Genomic DNA, 19,111 nt, shown 5'->3' with positions numbered 1-19,111 from the left:
AGGTCAGAGGTCAAGGGACCCCTTTGAAAATGGCCATGACAGTTTTTCCTTGCCGAAATTTAGCCTAAGGGCCAAGCTTTAATGCTTTTTAAAAACTATCAGGTGGCTAGGGGCTTTCTGTCAGTCATTGTGAAGGAGACAGACACAGATTTCCTCATGTGCTCTGTCTATTTTCCTTTTCCTTTTCCACAATATACAAATTAAGTGTAACTTCCCTAAAAGAATAATAATGTTTTTTTCTCTTCAGATAACTGAGAAGAAATAAGTTAACATTTCGATATGATGTTTCTTACAGTAGTATATTCTTGGGGTCCCCAGTCGGTACTCTTTGTATGTTAAATAGGTTGGTAGGATGAGGTTAATTTCATTAGTAGTACCTGTGCTTTTAGTATTAAATGACTACTCTAAAAATGTCTGCTTTGAAATACAGTAGATCTATTGAATGATCTATCATAGTGGATGTTCTCCCCTATTTGCTACAGGGGGCAGCAACGAGCATATATATTTTTTTTTTTAAAGAACAGAGAACATCAGGAGGTAAATACATCTTAATATACAATGTCACACTTCAATCAACGGTGTGAATACACAATCCATTTTCCCAGTACTCAATCCTTTTTTTTTCCAATTTAAGCCTTAATATAAATGTGAGTCTTTCCATACAATATATTTCATTTACAATACCCCGCCATTGGTCTAATGTTGGAGGATCAGTCTGCAACCACCAGAAAGGTCACTGTGCCCCCTCAGCTGAATTCTCTCCTGACAAAAAAACTAAACTGAAATACTCTTACAGCTAGGCTATAAAATTAAGTCATACAGTTCGGTAATGGAAGGACTTAACACTGCAATGCAAAATTGCATCCAGTTGTCCTGGATGTGAATGAAAATATTAACTTGATTACTGACACTTTAGCACAAGTTTTGACGCTCGCATCCAGTTAGGACACGGTGTTCGTTTATAACCTGATTTAGTGGACATAACAGCAAGTGTATGTATGTATACATCTCTCAGTCAGTTTATTTCTTTCATGAAACATGATAATGTTAGAGATACACTTAATAAAGGCTAGGCCTATATGAGGTGGGGGAAAAAGCCCCTCCCCCCCCTGTCAAAGCTGGCTGCGCGTTCGCCCCTACCACTGAGTTATGGCTTTCTTACTACTTGCCAATTTATTAAATATTTATTTTTGTGTAAAAAAAATTCTGGTATTTTTGCAACGAGCATATTCTAACGTTAACAGCGCACAAGGATGATAATTCTGTTTAATCGAAAATGGTTTCTGTTTTACAAGAAAAAAAGACTTCAAATATACTGACTTAGTAGTTGGTAATATAGTTTTAACTCACCTTTTATTGTGTTCAGATCCCTCGGAGCCCACGTCTTCATATTTCAACTCCAAGTGTTCTCTCCGTGCATACTTCTTTAGTTCCGCTGTGTAGTTGTTCTTCTTTGCCATCCTGAAGCTTTAAACCCTGAGTCAGCGCACAAGCCAGAGACTGCAGCATGGACGAGATTTGCTTTGCAGCATTAAATAGTTTGAATTTCGCGTGCTTCTCCTCCTCTTCCTACTCCTCCTTTTCCTCCTCTTCCTCCTCCTCCTCTTGTTGTCAGCTGGTCTGGAGGACTGATGTTTGGGAATCAACACTACTTGCTGAAAGTTCTCACAAGTTCCTCAATAAAATAAAATCCATCAGTGGCGTTAAATGCAATCATGGAGCAACCTCTGGGATAACTATTGTTGGACTCAACACAAACTGATTCATGACCACTGACAGGTGAAGTGAATAACATTGACTCTCTTTATTTTTTTACAATATTATATTTATTGTTTTTTTGTTAATTTTGAAACAAGAGGAACAAACATTCACAAACGTCCCCAATCATAACATGCTCGGTACAAAGAAACTTAATAAACCTAATATTAATATACATACAAAAACATATATACATATAATCAATTACAAAAAATTAGTGTACAATTCAGTCATCATCCTATTCTATCTCCCTATTCTGGGGAGCGAAGGCTGGCCCGTGTTGTCCCATCTAATAGAAGAGCTACTGGAGCTCAGATTGCTGAAAAAGTTAATGCTGGTTCCGATAGAAAGGTGTCAGAACACACAGTGCGTCGCTGTTTGTTGCGTACGGGGCTGCATAGTCGCAGACCGGTCAGGGTGCCCATGCTGACCAGTGTCAACTGCCAAAAGTGCCTACATTGGACACATGAGCATCAGAACTGGACCACAGAGCAATGGAAGAAGGTGGCCTGGTCTGATGAATCACGTTTTCTTTTACATCATGTGGATGGCAACGGGTTCGAGGTGTGGACTTGGCCTCCAAATTCTCCAGATCTCAATCCAATCGAGCATCTGTTGGATGTGCTGGACAAACAAGTCCGATCCACGAAGGCCCCACCTCGCAACTTATAAAGGATCTTATAAAGGATCTGCTACTGACGGCTTGGTGCCAGATACCACAGCAGACCTTCAGAGGTCTAGTGGAGTCCATGCCTCGACAGGTCAGGGCTGTTTTGGCGGCAAAAGGGGGACCTACTCAATGGGCAAGTGGGCTATAATGTTATGGCTTATCGGTGTATATACTGTATATATATAAACTGGGGGGAAAAAGTTCGGAAACTTGTGTTTGGTGGATAATTTCTCTGTTTTTACAATGCTAATTGGCATTATATTTTACATGGTTGGAAAGCCTGTTTATTTACCTTCACAATGATGTCCAACTTGTAAGGATCATGCATTTGTGGGATGAGCAGCACAGCTGATTATGTGGGTAGCGCCCAAGAAAAATTTGCCAAAATACTCTGCCAATGGTAAACAGTGTTTTCTCATAAGACCAGTTTATATGTGTTTAGGTATGTGTATATATATATATATGTATGTATATATATATAAGAATGTTTTAGTAATATATTCATGTTCAATTTGGGACAACCAACCATTACTTTCTGTAGGGCTTTGATTTTATAAATACTGCATTTGGCATTACGGACACACAAGGCTTTTATTTTGTATTACATGCAGGTGCACTCTGGGTAACCTACAGCAGTAAGAAACTCTCATGCAGTGTTTGGAGTAGGCTATGCCGATCTTAACAGTATTCCTGACCTGTCTGGTTGTGTGTGTCCCATTATACAGACGAGAAATAAATACTCAAGTGCTCCATCCATAACTGGGTTAATATGCAGGACAGAAACAAAGCAGTCACACCCACATATAGAAAGAAAGCCATGTGACTTATCTGGAATATATATAAACGACAAAATCATCTTCATGTAACTTTCTCCTAAACAGAATATACAAACAGAATGAAAGTGAAAACTGTAAATAAATTAATACATTTTGCTGTGGGTAACCATTATTTTATTTTCAACCGTAACATATTCAGTACAAAGCAAAGGCTGTAATGTGACACCCCTTAAAAACAGAACATTTGACCATTTCCAGCAAAGAATAAAATGTCGACTGTGGACATAGAAATTACAGGCACATGATTATTTGGAATAAAAACTAGACAGATGTGAACTGATATAATAGCTCCCTTTTCATGATTATTATGATATAAGAAAAATACCCATAATATTAGGTTCACTTTTTAGGTTGTTCATTAATTGCATCATTAATGATTTGACCTCATGTCTGCATGTTGAAATGTCTTTGAGCAAAACACAGAACGTACTGTAGGTGTGTAAGTGAATGTGAAGCGCTGTGTACTGATCTCAGCTTAAAGCGCTATATAAGTGCAGTATGTTAACCATTTTCCTAAAAACACCATATTAATAACAGTATATCATATAATTTCATTAAATTACAGACACCAGAAGAGACAGATACTCCCATGACTTGATCACAATTGATGATCACAATTCGTTGTGATAATCAGATAGTTGCATTTCTGTGATGCTCATTTTGTGCGTTGAATGTCTGAGCCCACTTCTCCAGCTCTGCCTTCAGTTTACTTGCTCCAGGTCGCTCCTCTGACTTCTCACGCAGCATTAACTTAATGATTTGGTTCTGCAAAAACAACAAAAACAACTGAGATCTTTGTACCAACAATAACAAATGCCATATTACAATATTGCACACATGCACTTGGGAATCTGAGACTGATATCTTGTCAAAACACTGTCATCTGTTCTGCTTTATTTTTGACATTATTCATGACAGCAGCAGTCCTGTTTTGACTCCTCAACGTTTGAGGCTTTAGAGATGGACAACTGTCGTAACAAACCCCTGTATGTCAGCCTCCCTGCTACTCTGCTGGTGACCTTCATGACTAACTGGCATCCTGTTGGAAATACTGCTTCATGTTGCATGTAAATCAGTTAGGATAATACGCATATTGTAATCACCTCCTGGGGAAAAGTCTGTAAAAAGTCTTTGGGGAGCATCTGACGTCTGGCATTCTTCAAAATCTGGTATTCATGAAGTGATAAAAGGATGAAAGAACATGTTGGTTAGCCTGAAGTATACTAATATTTCAAATAATGCTCTGTTGAGTGTTACAAATAAATACAAGAAAAACTAAACAAGACAGATTAAAAGATGAACAATAGAGCCCTTTTCTGTTAGTAAACATGTTGACGTATATTGTGGACGGAGCGTTAAAGGGGCTGTTTGTAAGAATCAGAAATGCTTGTTAACAGTGACACCTGTGGCCGTTGAATCAACGAAAGTCAACATCGGGCTCGTGCTTGTACTCGCTCTAAATAGACATGAAACGGTTGCTAATAGTTTAGCCTTCTACTAACTACAGCCGATGGCTCACTGTTAAACTATTAGCAACATTTTCTTTCCATCTCTGAAACGCTTTGCCGTTATTGTAGCTCGCTAGAGCCTCGAATCACAGTTTGTCATCTCAAATGTATGTGATATCGATTTTGGCACCCAACAACACACCAAGATGACATTTTAGATGTGTGACTTTAGCCCACTACTCTGAGGCTTCGTGTTTGCCTCCAGTCTTTCCTTTGTTTTGCCTCCAACTAACACCATGACGTGATCATGACGTCGGCTGTAAAAGGGTCTATAAAGTTCCATCTTTTCTGCTATCTACAGTACATTACTTTTGCTACATACCATACTGACAAGAAATCAACTACTGGTGTATAATTAACTGGTTTGTATATAATAATAATTGTATATAATAAGACATAGGCCTACATAATATGGTAACTATGGCAACTTTAATAGTAACACACAATGTTATGTTCTGTTTATGAACGACTCACCTCTGCTCTCTCGTGGCCACTAGAGACTTTCCAAAGGAGTTCCAAGTAGATCAACCCCAGAGCAAATATGTCCACTTTTCGGTCATAGGTCTTCTCCCTCTTTTGTGATAGAATAAAAACGCAGTATTGACAAAAGGCACGTCAGCAGCCTAATGTTATCATTTCATTAATCATCAAGAAAGATGAACTAGTTCTGCTCAGGTAGTAAATGAACCTTCAGCTTCTCGCCCAGTTTTTACTGCTTAAATTTGCTATTGGATAGGAAGCCCAGGCTACCGATTAGAAGAACATATTTCTTCACACAAAAGTTATTGATTGCTCACTTGTTCAGGAGCCATGTAAGATTCGGTTCCTCTGTTCTCGGTTCTCTCCACCAAAGCATCGTCATCATCATCTCTGGTGACCAGACCAAAGTCCCCAATCTTCACTTCTCCATCCAGTCCAAACAGGATGTTGTCAGGCTTACCATTGAAAAGCAAAAACAAATTTAAACAAATTAAGATCTCGATTAAGAAACACAATGGCAGTAACTCATGAACTAGTGAACTTAGAGCTTGAAATTGATTTTTAAAAAGGTACCTATGGTTGAAAGCAGCATTAAATCTGAACAGCGTGCGGTTTTCATTGGGAAGGACTGCTTTGTTCAATTTGATGAGATAAATGATCAAATAACAGGCTTATGTTCATCCAGTTCAGGTGTGTTTTAACTCAATTTCACTAATATATGGGCCACACTGGGAAATAAGAATCACATCTATTTAATTGAAAAAATAAAAATAAAATTAGTCCACACAAGGCCCTAAAAATGTTAACAAAAAAAGTTGCTTAGCATTTAGTCATGAAAAATAAAGCATTCTTAATACATTTTTACATGTAAGCTACCATACAGCCAGCTCACAACAACCTGTTTCACAGGCCTGAAAATGACAACTCAATGATTGTGTGGGGTATTTAATAAAACAAAATATGTCCTGATGTAAAAGAAAAATATTCAATCTTTAATTTTGTTCTTGCCCATATTTATACAAGTCTCATATAGCCTGTTTCACAAGTCTGAATATGACAACTCATTGCATGGGGCATTTAATTAAAAAAATAAGAGTAAAAGATCTTTGATCATCTTCTGGCATGCAATTGGCTGCACATAAAACCCTAAAAATTCAGCTTAGTTGATCATTTCTATGTACAAAAAAAAAATTCATATGTGACCGTACTTTTAAAAAATTTCTAGCTGCATTTTTTGTTGTTTGATAGAGATTCTTCACTGTAGACCCTCTTCCTTATTGGTGTGGCATTTGTTGATTTTTATTATTATTCGGTTAAATCTAATGTAAATTCCGTCTATTTACAGGTACTAACATAGTATGTTCTAGGGTTTCAAAACCTGATGGTCTAAATACTCTTGACAGCTTCTTCAATCCTACCAGGAATAATATTCTGGTGGAGAATTATAAAAAAATTACCAGACTTTTAACATGATGAGTCGGAAAATAATCAGTAGACATTATACTCCATGCATTTATGGCATAAACATTTACAAGGCAGAAACATATTAGATAGGCAAATTTGTATGGGTTTAACTTCCACTTCCTGCCCGAGAGGAAGACCTTGTCAATGAAAGCCACTTGCCTGACCCTGTCTGCTGTCTCTACATCTGTACTGTGCTGTAATAGCGGAGGATTACATAATAGAGAAGATGTACTGAACCCTAACAGCAGCACATTTCCACAACCTCTTGGGGCTTGTTAGGGCAGGATCTAGCCGAATAAGGTCTAGTCTGTGGTGCAGCTACTCTGAACACCAGAACAATACACTGGTTCTAAGTACTCCGCTCTGTGACGGACTTCACTACTGGTTTGCACCAGGAACTGTCTCAGGGTGCTGGCGGGGCCTCGTCAGGGTAAACCGGAGGACGTATTAAATGCTCATGGTAGCGTCTAAATCAGCTTAGCCTCAGCCACACACTGCAGAGTCTGGTCTCACCTTAAGGTCCCTGTGGATGTGCTTCTTGGAGTGAATATACTCGACTCCACTAACAATTTGTCGAGCAATGCTTAGACTTTCTTCTCTTCTCTTGGAGTCTTGCAGAGACTGAGCGTTCTTCTCATTAATCCACGCTTTCAGTGTTTTGGTGTCGCATAACTCCATCTGAATATAGAGGTACTTTGCTGATGAATTATCTGTAGATCTAGAAAGGGGAGAAGAGAAAAAATATTTAATTACTCTCCTTTAAAGTGGTAATAGACAAATGTTTTGCTTTAACGAAGTAAATGTTGATTGGTACCGTAGGTCTATCGTATTCACAAGAATGGTACGGATGTATGTGCGGTACGGACAACCCAAAAACATCATGCCTAAAAAATTAAGACTTATGGTAAGTGCATGGGACTTACTGGGGAGGGCGGCATCTGCGAGCTGAACGGTCAGTTGAACATTTGTATTCTGAATCTTCCATCCAGAATGTGTAGTATCTGACGATGTTACAGTGGCTGAGGTCTGATAGTGTCCCCACCTCTCGAAGAGCTTTCCTGAGCCAAAGGAGAACGAGAGAATGAATCAGTAAACAAAGTACTTGCATAAATACTGTACAATGCACACTGGATCCTTACTACTGCATACTTACTCTTCAGAGTCGACAATCTTTACAGCAAAATGCTTGTTCAGCAGTTTATCTCTTGCCTTGTAAACACAACCAAAGCCTCCACTGCCAAGACACTCCATGGAATCAAAGTCTGAAGTAAACCTGTCGAGATTAACAATGTTGCTTAGGCAAAATGGTAGAAAGAAACTTAGAGATGTCTTCTTGATTGTACATCAGTTATTGGGAGAAAGATTTAAGACCACATCAGTATAAAACTCAAATGCTACAATGCAAATTAATATTGTTTTTTTTCAAACCTTGACCGGACGGATGTCTCATTCTGAATGTTTCCCGTGTTCTGGTCTTTGGCAGCATGCTTAGAGGATGAAAGAATAAAGTAGATTCAAAATTTTGAACCCTGCTCCGATTATTAAGTTGTACACTCTTGAAGAACTACGACATACTCCCTCTAAATTCACAGCTCTCTATTTTCCTTGACTTATAATACTACTATTATTATGTTGCCCTCTCCATATACACAGTAAGCAGAATATGTTTAACATTTGTAAGATTGTGATGTAAAGTGCAGACCTGTTCCTTGGAAGAGTTCGATGAATCCGTGAATATTCCTGAGCCACTTGTACCCGTTGACATGCTTTGTGACGATGCAAGAGACTCCCTAGGAGAATACAATAAGATGCATGAGTACAGCCTTTTCAGCATTAAGCTCTACAATCTGTTTTATTGTTTCCAATAATAATAACCTTAATAAGATAAGTGCCTTACAGTGAAGTTGACCAACTGGTTGGTGCATCCTCTTCAGCTACAGTTGACCTTAAAGGCATCTACAATTCACAAAAAAGTGGTTAATTGCTATAAAGCTGCAAATATTTCAGAATAAAAGCCTCGTGTTAACAAATGAAGGAATTCTGTCTGCAGAAAAAACACCTGAGGGCTTTTATTTTGAAACTGAAGCAGGAAGTGTTGATTTAAAAAAAATCTTAACTTTTTTAAGTCTGTGACATTCTGCAGATGTAGACATTGAAACTGTAGTAATGTTAATGATATGATGTCGATATACTGTCGAAAGATCACTTTCACAGTCTATTTTTGCCGTGAACTGCGTGCGGCTTGCGGTAAAAAAAGGCGAGATCTCTCTAGAAGAGATGCAGCTGAGCCACGCTGCCCACGTGGTTCTGTGTGGCTGCTCTAACCTGTTAACATCGGCACCGAAATAAAAAACAAGTTTCACAATTATGAGAGAACAGACCTGAGCTTTAGAAGGGTTTGATGGATCGGTGAATATTATTGAGTCACTTGTGTCCGTTGGCATGCTCTGTGATGATGATTGACGGGACGCCCTAGGGGAATACAATGAGAGATATGAGTACAGCTTTCTCAGTATTTAACACCATGTTCTGCTCTCCTACTAATAACAATAAGTGCCTTACAGGGTAGTTGATGGCGATGGTCCACCACCCTCGGACGCTGTTGATCTGACGGACACCTAAAATGTACAGAAAAGGTGTTTGGCATTACATCATCACAGGAAAAAAAGGCAATTGCCTGGAACAAAAATTTAAAATGTGCAATCCCTCAAATGAAAAAAATAAAATGTCTTTCTTGAATGTTTTACGGAAAGGGCTTTCAAAATAAAAGCCCGTAGATTGTGGTGAATATGGACTGTGCGCAGTACATTTAGAGGCTGACTAAAGGCATCAGAAAAAATCTGCTATTAAACTTCTACTTTTCTACCAAACTACCCTAAGCTGCCAGTTTATTAGGTGCACCGAACTATAGCTGTTGTATCAGACTGCATTCACTTTAGTTAGGTGCACATAATAAACTGGCAACTGAGTGTATATTTGATGATTTAAAGAAGTACAAAATATGAAATACCTTGCTGTCCCAGTCTGTCTGTTCTTCGAGAGCAGACCAGGCCAGCCGAGCTGCATTTTGTTTGGCTTCCTTGGCACTCTTACCCTCACCCACAGGGTAGTCCTTGTTGTCGATTATTAATTTGTAGAAAAATCTGTGTTGTGTTTTGAAAAGGAGGAAATGAATTAGACCATTTTAAAACTGAAAATCAATCAAGAGTTTGCATAAGAGTGTTTGTAGCGTCTATTCAAGTTCATACTTACTGAGGGTTATGAGATGGACCGCATCTCCTCTCTTCAAAAAATTTATGAGAGAGGTTTTTTTTCTGACAGTAGTGGTTCACAATTCCGATGTAGTTTGTCTCTGTAAAGCTGTTGTCCTTAAAGTTGAGACTGAGACGTCTTGTCTCATTACTGTAATAAACAAGTAACACTCAACACTCATGAAGACATGAAAATCAAACAATGCACTGACATTGTGATTTACTCACCAGATATCAGACACATTTTGATTTAGTTCCTCCTGTTGTTGAGCTGCGGCAGTCTTGAAAATATAAAAGTACAATTTTGAGATGGTTCACACAGTATGTGACAATACGTTTCTAGGACTTTCATTAAGCCAGGAGAAACTAGTGTGTATTATTACTACTTACCTCTGTAGTTTTACTACCAGATATCTCTTGATATACAAGCTTGGCTGCCTCCTCCTTAGCTTCCTTCCTTGTTTGCCCAGTGGCAGCTGGATACTCCTTCTCACCAACCACAAAGCTACAGCATCTAATATCATAAAAACTTATATTTAATGCATTTAAATAATGACAAAATAGTTAAGAATGTGGGTGCGGTTAGGAGGCTTACGGAATGGCATATGGTCCCGGTTGTGTTGACTCCACAGCCCTTATAATCAACCTGTTCTTATGACCATATTCATTGAGCCAACATGTATAGTTGGATTGAGTGATACTTGTCTGATGAACTGGTGCAGTCGGAGCTTCTGCTGTATTTCCCGTCTGTCAAGATAATAACAAATATACATCAAGAATACAAGCGACCTGAATTGAATCTTCTACTTTTATACCTAAAATTCACCATGCTCTAGTTAAGCAAAGAGGAAGTCTTACTGTGTCAACTGAGTCCTTTTGTTTGCTCCCGAACAAGTCTCTCAGGGCTTTTTTAGCTGCGTTTTGCTTGGCTTCCTTCTTGGTCTTCCCCACACCATTAGGATAGTCTTTACCATTTAGGACTACCCTCTGAGTGAATCTGTAGAAGAATAATCACATCTCTGTTATATAGGCAATGATGTTAGTGGTGTTGGTTGGTGAATCTGAACACTTCCATATTCAGCCTCTCGGAGGTAAGGTAATCATCCGTGTTACTACTGTGGGACTCCACCTGGATATTCAGGCACTAAAGTCATTTATAGGCTGAAATTATAACACTACACAACATAAAACAGGTGGTCCCTTTTATTGATTGAAAACAAAGTTTGGGTTGAAAGATTCCGAATTTTTATCTGTAAATAAATTCTATTATGAAGTAATTTCTTTCTAGGGGCATAGACACAGGAAACGAGAGAGAGAGAGGACAAACTAAAGGGAGCTGTTGGCAGGAGAGGTACTGTGGGGACATAGCTGTAACTTCTCCAAAAAATTACCGAAACATCACGTTTCAACTTTCAACCTTTTACCGAACAAACTGTGCATCATTACATTGATGAACACAAAGCATTGCACTGGTTTTATCTCTCTTGTGCAATCACATTTTTCTCTCAGGCTACTTCCTTGTTTTTCTTCCTCGCTCATTCCAAACTACTCAGTGACACTTGTAACTCTGGCCTACACATTACTGTCACCTTGAGATCTCTAATCATCACTGTACACAATCTTTAATTCCTAAAACCACAATATAATGATTCCACATTTTACAATATTTAACTTTTATAACTGTATGTTTTAACTATATGAATTACTGTATCCATGAACTAAAGATACAACAGGTAATCTCAACAATGTATAGGTTGTTGTGTCCTTCTACCTCTGACAGCAACTTCCAATCTAAATTACAATGGGAACATGACCTGGGTATACCCATAACTACAACACAATGACATGCACCACTTAAAAATATTTTTTAAAACATCAAATTGTGTCAGATACAAGATTTTGATATAATACACATAACCTACATTACTTATCCTTACCCTGCACATTGAAGAAAATTGATCATATATTATCCAAATTGTGTTGGCATGGTTGATAAATCTGGAGTAGGCAGACTATTTTTGGCATCATTAAATCCATAATAACCTTTCAGCATTATGTAATTCAAGTGCTCTGAGAGATAACTAGACTTCTGCACTTCCTCATAGCTCTGTTTTCAGGCTTTAAAAAATCTAGCCAGTGACGGGAGACTTTGAACAATCACAGGTCATTTCAGAGAGAGAGTGTTCCTATTGGCTGTTCATTCAACGGACGCAGCTGTACAGTAAATCACTCGCAAACTCCCAAAACTGTACATAGTATTATAGCACTGGCCTGAACTGGAAACAACGTAAACCAACAGTTTCAGCTTGGAGAGCTGGCTTAAGGACTTTATGGACTTGCTATCAATGGAACAGGCTGCTCTACATCTCCAAGATGATGATAGGCCTGATGGACCCTGGACCTTTACTAGATCCTGTCTTGAGAAAGCTTGAACATTGTTGTTTTGTTTTGAGTATTATTGCGGTCACTGTCATTTTTTTATCTAAATATCATTAATAAAAAACTGTGACAGTATATTTATTGTAACACCTTAAAGTAGCAGTGGGAAGAATTGGAATAAATTATTTTATAAAACGATCACTATATCCTGACAGTAGTGCATGAGACAGGTAATCTGAAAAAAAATCATGTGTCTCTGTGTCCTCCGGTGTCCTCCTAATGGCATCTGTAAGATTTCACAGACCGGAGGAAAACAACCAATCAGAGCCGAGCTGGAGCCTGACGTCTCTGAGCAGCTGTCAATCACTTGCAAACTCCGATCAAACAGTCAAACTAGGCAGCGCTGATCAAATATGAATCAATATTCTGTTACTGTAACGCCTATTTCTCTCCTCAAATGTTTTTGTAGTGTACTGTTTAGCTGTCAAATGAGAACGTTTGTGACCCGGCAGCCATGTTGAGGAAATACCAAGCACCGCCCACCAGCCGGAGCCAACTTTCTCATTTTACAGGTAAACAGTACACTCCTTTAGATTTTTTAAAGCCTGAAAGCAGAGCCATGAGGAGGTGCAGAAGTCTAGTTTCCTCTCTGAACACCTGAATTACAATATGCTGAAAGGTTATTATGGATGGATTTTTTGCCCAATGATGCCAAAAATATTCTGCCTACTGCAGGTTTAAGTACAATTTGGAGGTACCACAACACAATTACCTATTTACTTCACAAATAAATATTTTACAGATCACAGGGCATAACTGATCCACTTATAGTAGATAGAAAGTAATTCCAGGCATATCTTATCTAAAGCAATTATAGGAGTTTATCTTAAAAAACACACACACACTGGATGGCCTTGTACATCTTATGCTCCACCCATTCATCTTTCTCTGAAAAGTTTCCCTTTGTGCCAAAAGTAAAAAAAGGGTATGAGTAAATATGTGAGCTAACCTTTGTTAAATCCTACAATGTTGTTTTTGATACATTTATTCTGTAATTAGTTGGTTGTCTAAAATAAAAAAATAAAAAAGTAGTTTCATGGTATTTTAGCAGTTTTCTGATTTACCAGGTGTCCTTAAATGCAGCTATAACGAGTAGCCTCTGATTCATATTTCAGGCTAAATCCATGCCAGCCTATGGAAGAGACGACTACAGTAGAAACTTCATTCAACTCACGTTTTAACATGGTCGGGTCCAACAGATCCGAGGTCCTCGTAGTGCAGTCTGGAGCCTGTTTTCTGCACGTACTCGTTTAGTCTGGCGACATCGTTTCCAGTTTCCATCTTAAATGACGAGAAGAAGCTCACTGTACTTGTCTCTTCATCCTCCTCCTCGTCTCGACTGAGCTCTCTGCTCCTACTTCTCTGTATATCTGCTGTGTTTCGATTCAGCTGTCACCTCCTGTAAGTTTCGATTTCTCCGTATGTACGTCATGACGTAACGTGACGTGACCTGAGGTGATCTGATAAAAAAAAACTTGATCTGAACAATAGAAACTTGTCACCAGTCTACCTAGTGCGGAATGAGTTATCAATACCTGCAGTTATTGTTTTTGTTATAGTTTGTACTGAATAGAGTGAATCTCTCCAGTGGTGTGCACACAATGTATCAGGGTCAGGGCAACATTTTAAAAAGAGGCACCTCTTATACCTCTTTCATACCAATGACCAGGGTTGGGCCAGGGTAGGTTAAAGGGACTGTTTGTAACTTCTTACACGTATAAATCACCCGGGTCGGTGTCCCATGCACGCTCACGTGTGCCTACGCTGTTCAGACAAGACTCCAACACAAACTACACGGAAGCACCAAAACCGCAAAGTTATATCTAGTGAAGCCCGTCTTGCAAAACAGTGTTGGCCGCGGTCAGAGGACGCGGGGGAGACCGTAGCTTTGGTCTCCAGGGCCAGAGTCTCTGCTGTACTCTGCCTGCATGCCTTCACTCAGCTTGCTCCACCTCTAGACGAGCATGCGCGCACACTACACACTGCAGAAGACTTCGTAGCTCTGAGAATATCTAGTAAATGTACAGTGGACGTTTGTGCAGAAATAAATGCTGCAGCTCCTCCAGACCAACAGAGGTTTTCCGTGTTTTGTGAAATGACGGGGCTCCGCAGTGAGAAACGTTATTGTCTCTGACCGGGTGCCGGTGTCTCCCTCCGGCCGCGGTCGGGAGGCTGAAGCAGGAAAATCCAACACTAGGATCATTATTGATTCATGGAGAGACCTCCGTCTGGTCAGCTAACATTACTGCCAAGCAGGTGAAATATAGAGTGATATTGTGGTTTTAGCTGACGTGTGTCGCCTCACTGTTTTGAGCGATGCTCGTTCATGTCTATGTAGAGCGAGCACAAGCGTGAGCCCGACGCTGACTTTTGTTGACTTAACGGCCACAGGTGTCGCTGTTAACAAGCATTTCTGATTCTTACAAACAGTCCCTTTAAATCATTAAAGGCACACGGTCACAAATGATAATTTGCCTCTCGTTCATGCATTCATCCTCCATTCTATGTGAGCGAAGGGGCAAACAAATATTTGCTTCCAGTGATGAAGCAAATTCACATCTTCGCATTCATGTGGAGTTCAACTTTGCTGAACTTCCAGTCCAAAGGCCACTCACCTGCATTGGTGCATGTGTGACTGTACCTTAACAAAATAGGAAAAAGAAATGATATACAAAAGCCTTTTATTGAAATAATCAAACTCATAAAACATGACGTTATTATAGCCAGTTTTGATATAAAAAAATATATCAATATCAAATTCTGTGGTATCACCCACCCCTAATATGCAATGACACAACATAATAAAATGTAGAGGGGGTGCAGGGAGAGTTAGACAAAAGGAAGAAAAAAGCTCAATATAATTTTCCCACATTTATACAGTACAAGTAGTGTAAGTACAGTACGCTTATAACTGTTTGTTTTATTTTGAATACAGTATAGTATGTGTGTACATACTGTATATATATGTACATAGTGTGTAGATGCATGACCATTCTACCCCAGATACCCATTATTAACATATCCAGTACAAAAAAATGGACACAAAGAATAACATGTCAACTGTGGACACAGAAATTACCGGCACATTATTTAGAACCAAAGTTATACTTTAAAATCCCAATAACATTTAATTTCATGCTTCATTCTCTGATTATACAACACATAATATTATGTCTTCTTAGGTTGTTCATTAATTGCATGGTAAATGATTTGAGCTCCTGTCTGCATGTTGAAGTGTCCTCGAACCCCAATCTGCCATCCATTGCCATACTTGTGTATGTGTGAAACTAAATCACAGGGGGACATTTGGCTTTATAGTGGTCTTCTCCCACTGTGCTCTACACCCACAAAGTACATCATTTGTTAATTTGATACATCCTACAATGTTTAAAGGTCCTCAAGATAAATGCACCGAAGGGGAAACACCCACTAAACCCAATAAGAAAATAAAATTAGGCACATACAACCATTAAAATGGCAGCTTTGCACAGTGAAATATATGTACAAATGCACATTCTCCACCAGAGTAGAAGAGGAACACATTAAGTGTTGGCTTCTTCCTCTCTGATTGGAGGCCTTGTGAAGTGCTTTGTACTAGTGCAATACTACTACTAAAGAACTACTGCAGTATGTTAACCATTTCCCTCCAAAATCATATTAAAGGTCACCTATTATGCAAAATGCACTTTTCCATGTCTTTTAAACATCAATATCTGTCCCCAGTGTGTCTACAGGCCACCATAGTATCATAAAAGACCATCCTCTCTCTTTTTCTCCTCCTCCGTTTGTCCGGAAATGGGTGCAGAAAAAAAATTCGCTTTTTTCCTTGTATCTTGACGTCATTAGGGAATGCAAGTCACGTGAGGGTTTCCTGGTCGAACCAGAGCAGAACCTTCAGTAGCTGACCCCGCCCCACAGCGCGTCACTGTCTCTCCTCCTCAACCGAACTTGAGCAAAGTAGCTCCCTACAGTTAGTCTGCAAGAACCAGCAGAACAGGCTTCATGTACTCCCATCATCTAAATATAACATGTTCATTCACAAAGGCTTTATGTAATTACACTGTTTAAACAGATGATATTTATATATTATATATATTTGATGTCATGCATGTAGCAGATTACAGGTAGTAAATAGTGACTTGTAAGCAACACAACACATTTCTGTTTCACAGTCAAACTTTATTTGAGTTGACAGATGACAATATTAATTATTCACAGCATTTGTAATCATCTCACCTGCAGTTATGTTAACATGGTACAGGAGAAAGTCTTCAGCTCTGGTAAACTATGGTAAGCTAAGCTCCGGTGGTCTGTAGTCATGGTAACACAGAGACAGCTACTACTGTAAATAATATACCATTACTCTGATCTTCCATACATTTATCTTTTAGCAGAAATAATGAACTGACTACTGTTTCACATCTTCTATTTTCCACCCTGATGGTCGCTGTGTTTACACACCGTGTCATAGCGGTAGCATGTAGCTAACCCGTTAGCATGTAGCTACATGCTAACGGGTTAGCTACATGCTACCGGGTTAGCTTTGTATCTCCATGTAAACAGAGCCATCTGCTTTCAGCTGTCTGCTCTCCTCTGGGATGATTCTGTCGGTCATTTCTCACAGATGGATCTGTAAAGACAGACGTAAAACAGAGTGTATGTTTACAGAGTTGATGCATAAGGTAAACACTGAGCTAACTAACAGAGCTATAAACAGCATTATTTACCTGAGAGAAACCGTCAGGAAAACCTGGAATCTGGACCGCAGATGTTGATCATGTGTCGCCGATTTCTGATCAGATTCCTCCGGTAACGTGCGCTGGGTGAAGTTTCTGGTTTATAAACTTTAAAGTGGTTTATAAACTTTATTCTAGCTGCTATCTCTCCACTCGTCTCTCTCTGAGAGACGAGTGGAGAGATAGCAGCTAGAGAGAGAGAGAGAGAGAGAGAGAGAGAGAGCTTCTCCGGGAGGGAGGGGGAGGGTGACGCTGTTGTTGAGGACGTTTGATTGACAGAAAACGCTGACCAATCAGAGCAGAGTGGGAGGAGACAGAGGCTACAGACACAGAAATCAGCACTTTTGGAAATGGGCTGAAACAGAGGTTATAGAGACATGCTGGAATGCATGATCTGATTGTTTTTTTGAAAAAAAAACTTCAGAGACATGGTTTGGAGGTGTCTGAGACCTATAATAACTAGTTTAAATGGAGTATAATATGTGACCTTCAATGTATATCAAATCACTCCATTAAATCACAGACACCAGAACAGACATATTTCTGTTCCTAAAGACTTGTCATAATTCCATGTGAGAATCAGACAGTTGGATTTTCCTGATGCACATTTTGTGCGTTGTATGTCTAAGCCCACTTCTCCAGCTCTGCCTTCAGTTTACTTGCTTCAGGTCGCTCTTCTGGCTTCTCACACAGCATAGAGTTAATGATTTGGGTCTGCAAAAAATAATAAAAACAACTTCAACTGAGATATTTGAACCAATAATAAATGCTGTCATACTACATTATTGCTGAAAGCTTCACTCCACAGTATTTCCAACATATGCACTTTGGAAACTGAGACTGATATCTTCTCAAAACACTGTCATCTGTTCTGCTTTATATTTGACATTATTCATGACAGCAGCAGTTCTGTTTTAACTCCTCAACTTTTGAGGCTTTAGAGATGGACAACTGTTATAATAATGCAAACTCCTGTATGTCTATCTCCCTGCTACTGGTAGAGTGGTGGAGGATGTATTCATATCCTTTACTTAAGTAAAAGTACTAATACCACAATGTCAAAATAGTCCTTTACAAGAAAAAGTCCCGCATTCAAAATCTTAAAGTAGAAGTGTGCAAGTATTATTAGGAAAATGTACTTTAGGTATTAAAAGTAAAAGTACTCAATGCAGAAAAATGGCTCATGTGACTCTTGCACTATTACAAATGTATATTATTAGATAATTATTACTCATGTATTAATACAAATGCAGGATTTTACTGTTGTATTGTTTGAGGTGGAGCTAATTGTTAAATATTTTGTATAGGACTGCAATTAATGATTATTTTCATTATGGATTAATCTGCTGATTATTTTTTCGATTAATCGACCGATTGTTTGGTTTGTAAAAATTCAGACGATAGTAATTAATGCTGTCACAAATACCCAGAGTCCAAAGTGAGACCATCAAAATTATTATAAAAAAATTAAAATAAAATGGAAAATCAACAAATCCTCACATTTGAGAAAGAAACCATGAAAGGTCAAAATAATAGCCAATTGATTCATCAAGTAATCGTTTCAGTGGTACTCTTACATTTTCATATGTTTTGTGTGCAAAAATCTGAATTTATAAACTAGCTAGTAACTAAAGCTGTCAAAGAATTGTGCAATATTTCCCTCTGAAATATTGAAGTATAAAGTGTCACGAGAAGAAAATACTCAAGTAAAGTAGTACCTCCTGTTTTTACTTAAGTACAGTACTTGAGCAAATATACTTAGTTACATTCTACTACTGTCTGTTGGTGGCCGACATGACTAACTGGCACCCTGTTGGAGTTTCATGTAGCAAGTTAATCAGTTAGGATAATAATAATACGGTAATCTACCTCTTGGGGGAAAGTCAGTGAAAACTCTTCGGGGAGCTTCTGACTTCTGGCATCATCCCAAACCTAGTATTTATGAAGTAATAAAGGGATGAAAGAACTT

The 19,111-nt window shown here is 38.7% G+C and overlaps 1 protein-coding gene across 2 annotated transcripts; it reads right to left on the bottom strand.

The window, feature by feature from the left end:
- Positions 1-3,355: 3,355 nt before the first annotated feature.
- On the bottom strand, positions 3,356-13,816 carry LOC141774176 (interferon-induced, double-stranded RNA-activated protein kinase-like). 2 transcript variants are annotated; one of them, XR_012595256.1, is made up of 20 exons: positions 13,581-13,816; positions 10,826-10,964; positions 10,563-10,714; positions 10,358-10,481; positions 10,196-10,248; positions 9,969-10,118; positions 9,727-9,859; positions 9,279-9,334; positions 9,098-9,188; positions 8,614-8,672; positions 8,419-8,506; positions 8,145-8,203; positions 7,870-7,989; positions 7,640-7,774; positions 7,230-7,434; positions 5,570-5,707; positions 5,247-5,345; positions 4,368-4,430; positions 3,695-4,029; positions 3,356-3,647 (listed from the first exon to the last, which is right to left on the bottom strand). XR_012595256.1 is itself a non-coding variant. In XM_074646583.1 (19 exons), the coding sequence occupies exons 1-19, from the start codon at positions 13,685-13,687 to the stop codon at positions 3,895-3,897; spliced, it is 2,106 nt and encodes a 701-aa protein (XP_074502684.1). In that variant the 5' UTR covers positions 13,688-13,816; the 3' UTR covers positions 3,356-3,894. The 2 variants fall into 2 exon arrangements, 1 of the variants encoding a protein (XP_074502684.1); XM_074646583.1 differs by having other exon boundaries at positions 3,356-4,029.
- Between the last annotated feature and the right edge of the window lie 5,295 nt (positions 13,817-19,111).

The sequence above is a fragment of the Sebastes fasciatus genome, chromosome 9 (genome assembly GCF_043250625.1).
Source record: "Sebastes fasciatus isolate fSebFas1 chromosome 9, fSebFas1.pri, whole genome shotgun sequence".
NCBI classification, from domain to species: Eukaryota; Metazoa; Chordata; class Actinopteri; order Perciformes; family Sebastidae; genus Sebastes; species Sebastes fasciatus.
The sequence above is the reverse complement of the archived record's forward strand: the minus strand, read 5'-3'. Positions and strand labels throughout refer to the sequence as shown.

Coding starts and splice junctions, on each gene's coding strand:
- LOC141774176 (XM_074646583.1), bottom strand. CDS start 13,687: ATGGAAACTGGAAACGATGTCGCCAGACTAAACGAGTACGTGCAGAAA. Junction 10,715..10,825: donor AAAAGGACTCAGTTGACACA/GTAAGACTTCCT, acceptor TTATCTTGACAG/ACGGGAAATACAGCAGAAGC. Junction 10,119..10,195: donor CAAAATGTGTCTGATATCTG/GTGAGTAAATCA, acceptor TGTTTATTACAG/TAATGAGACAAGACGTCTCA.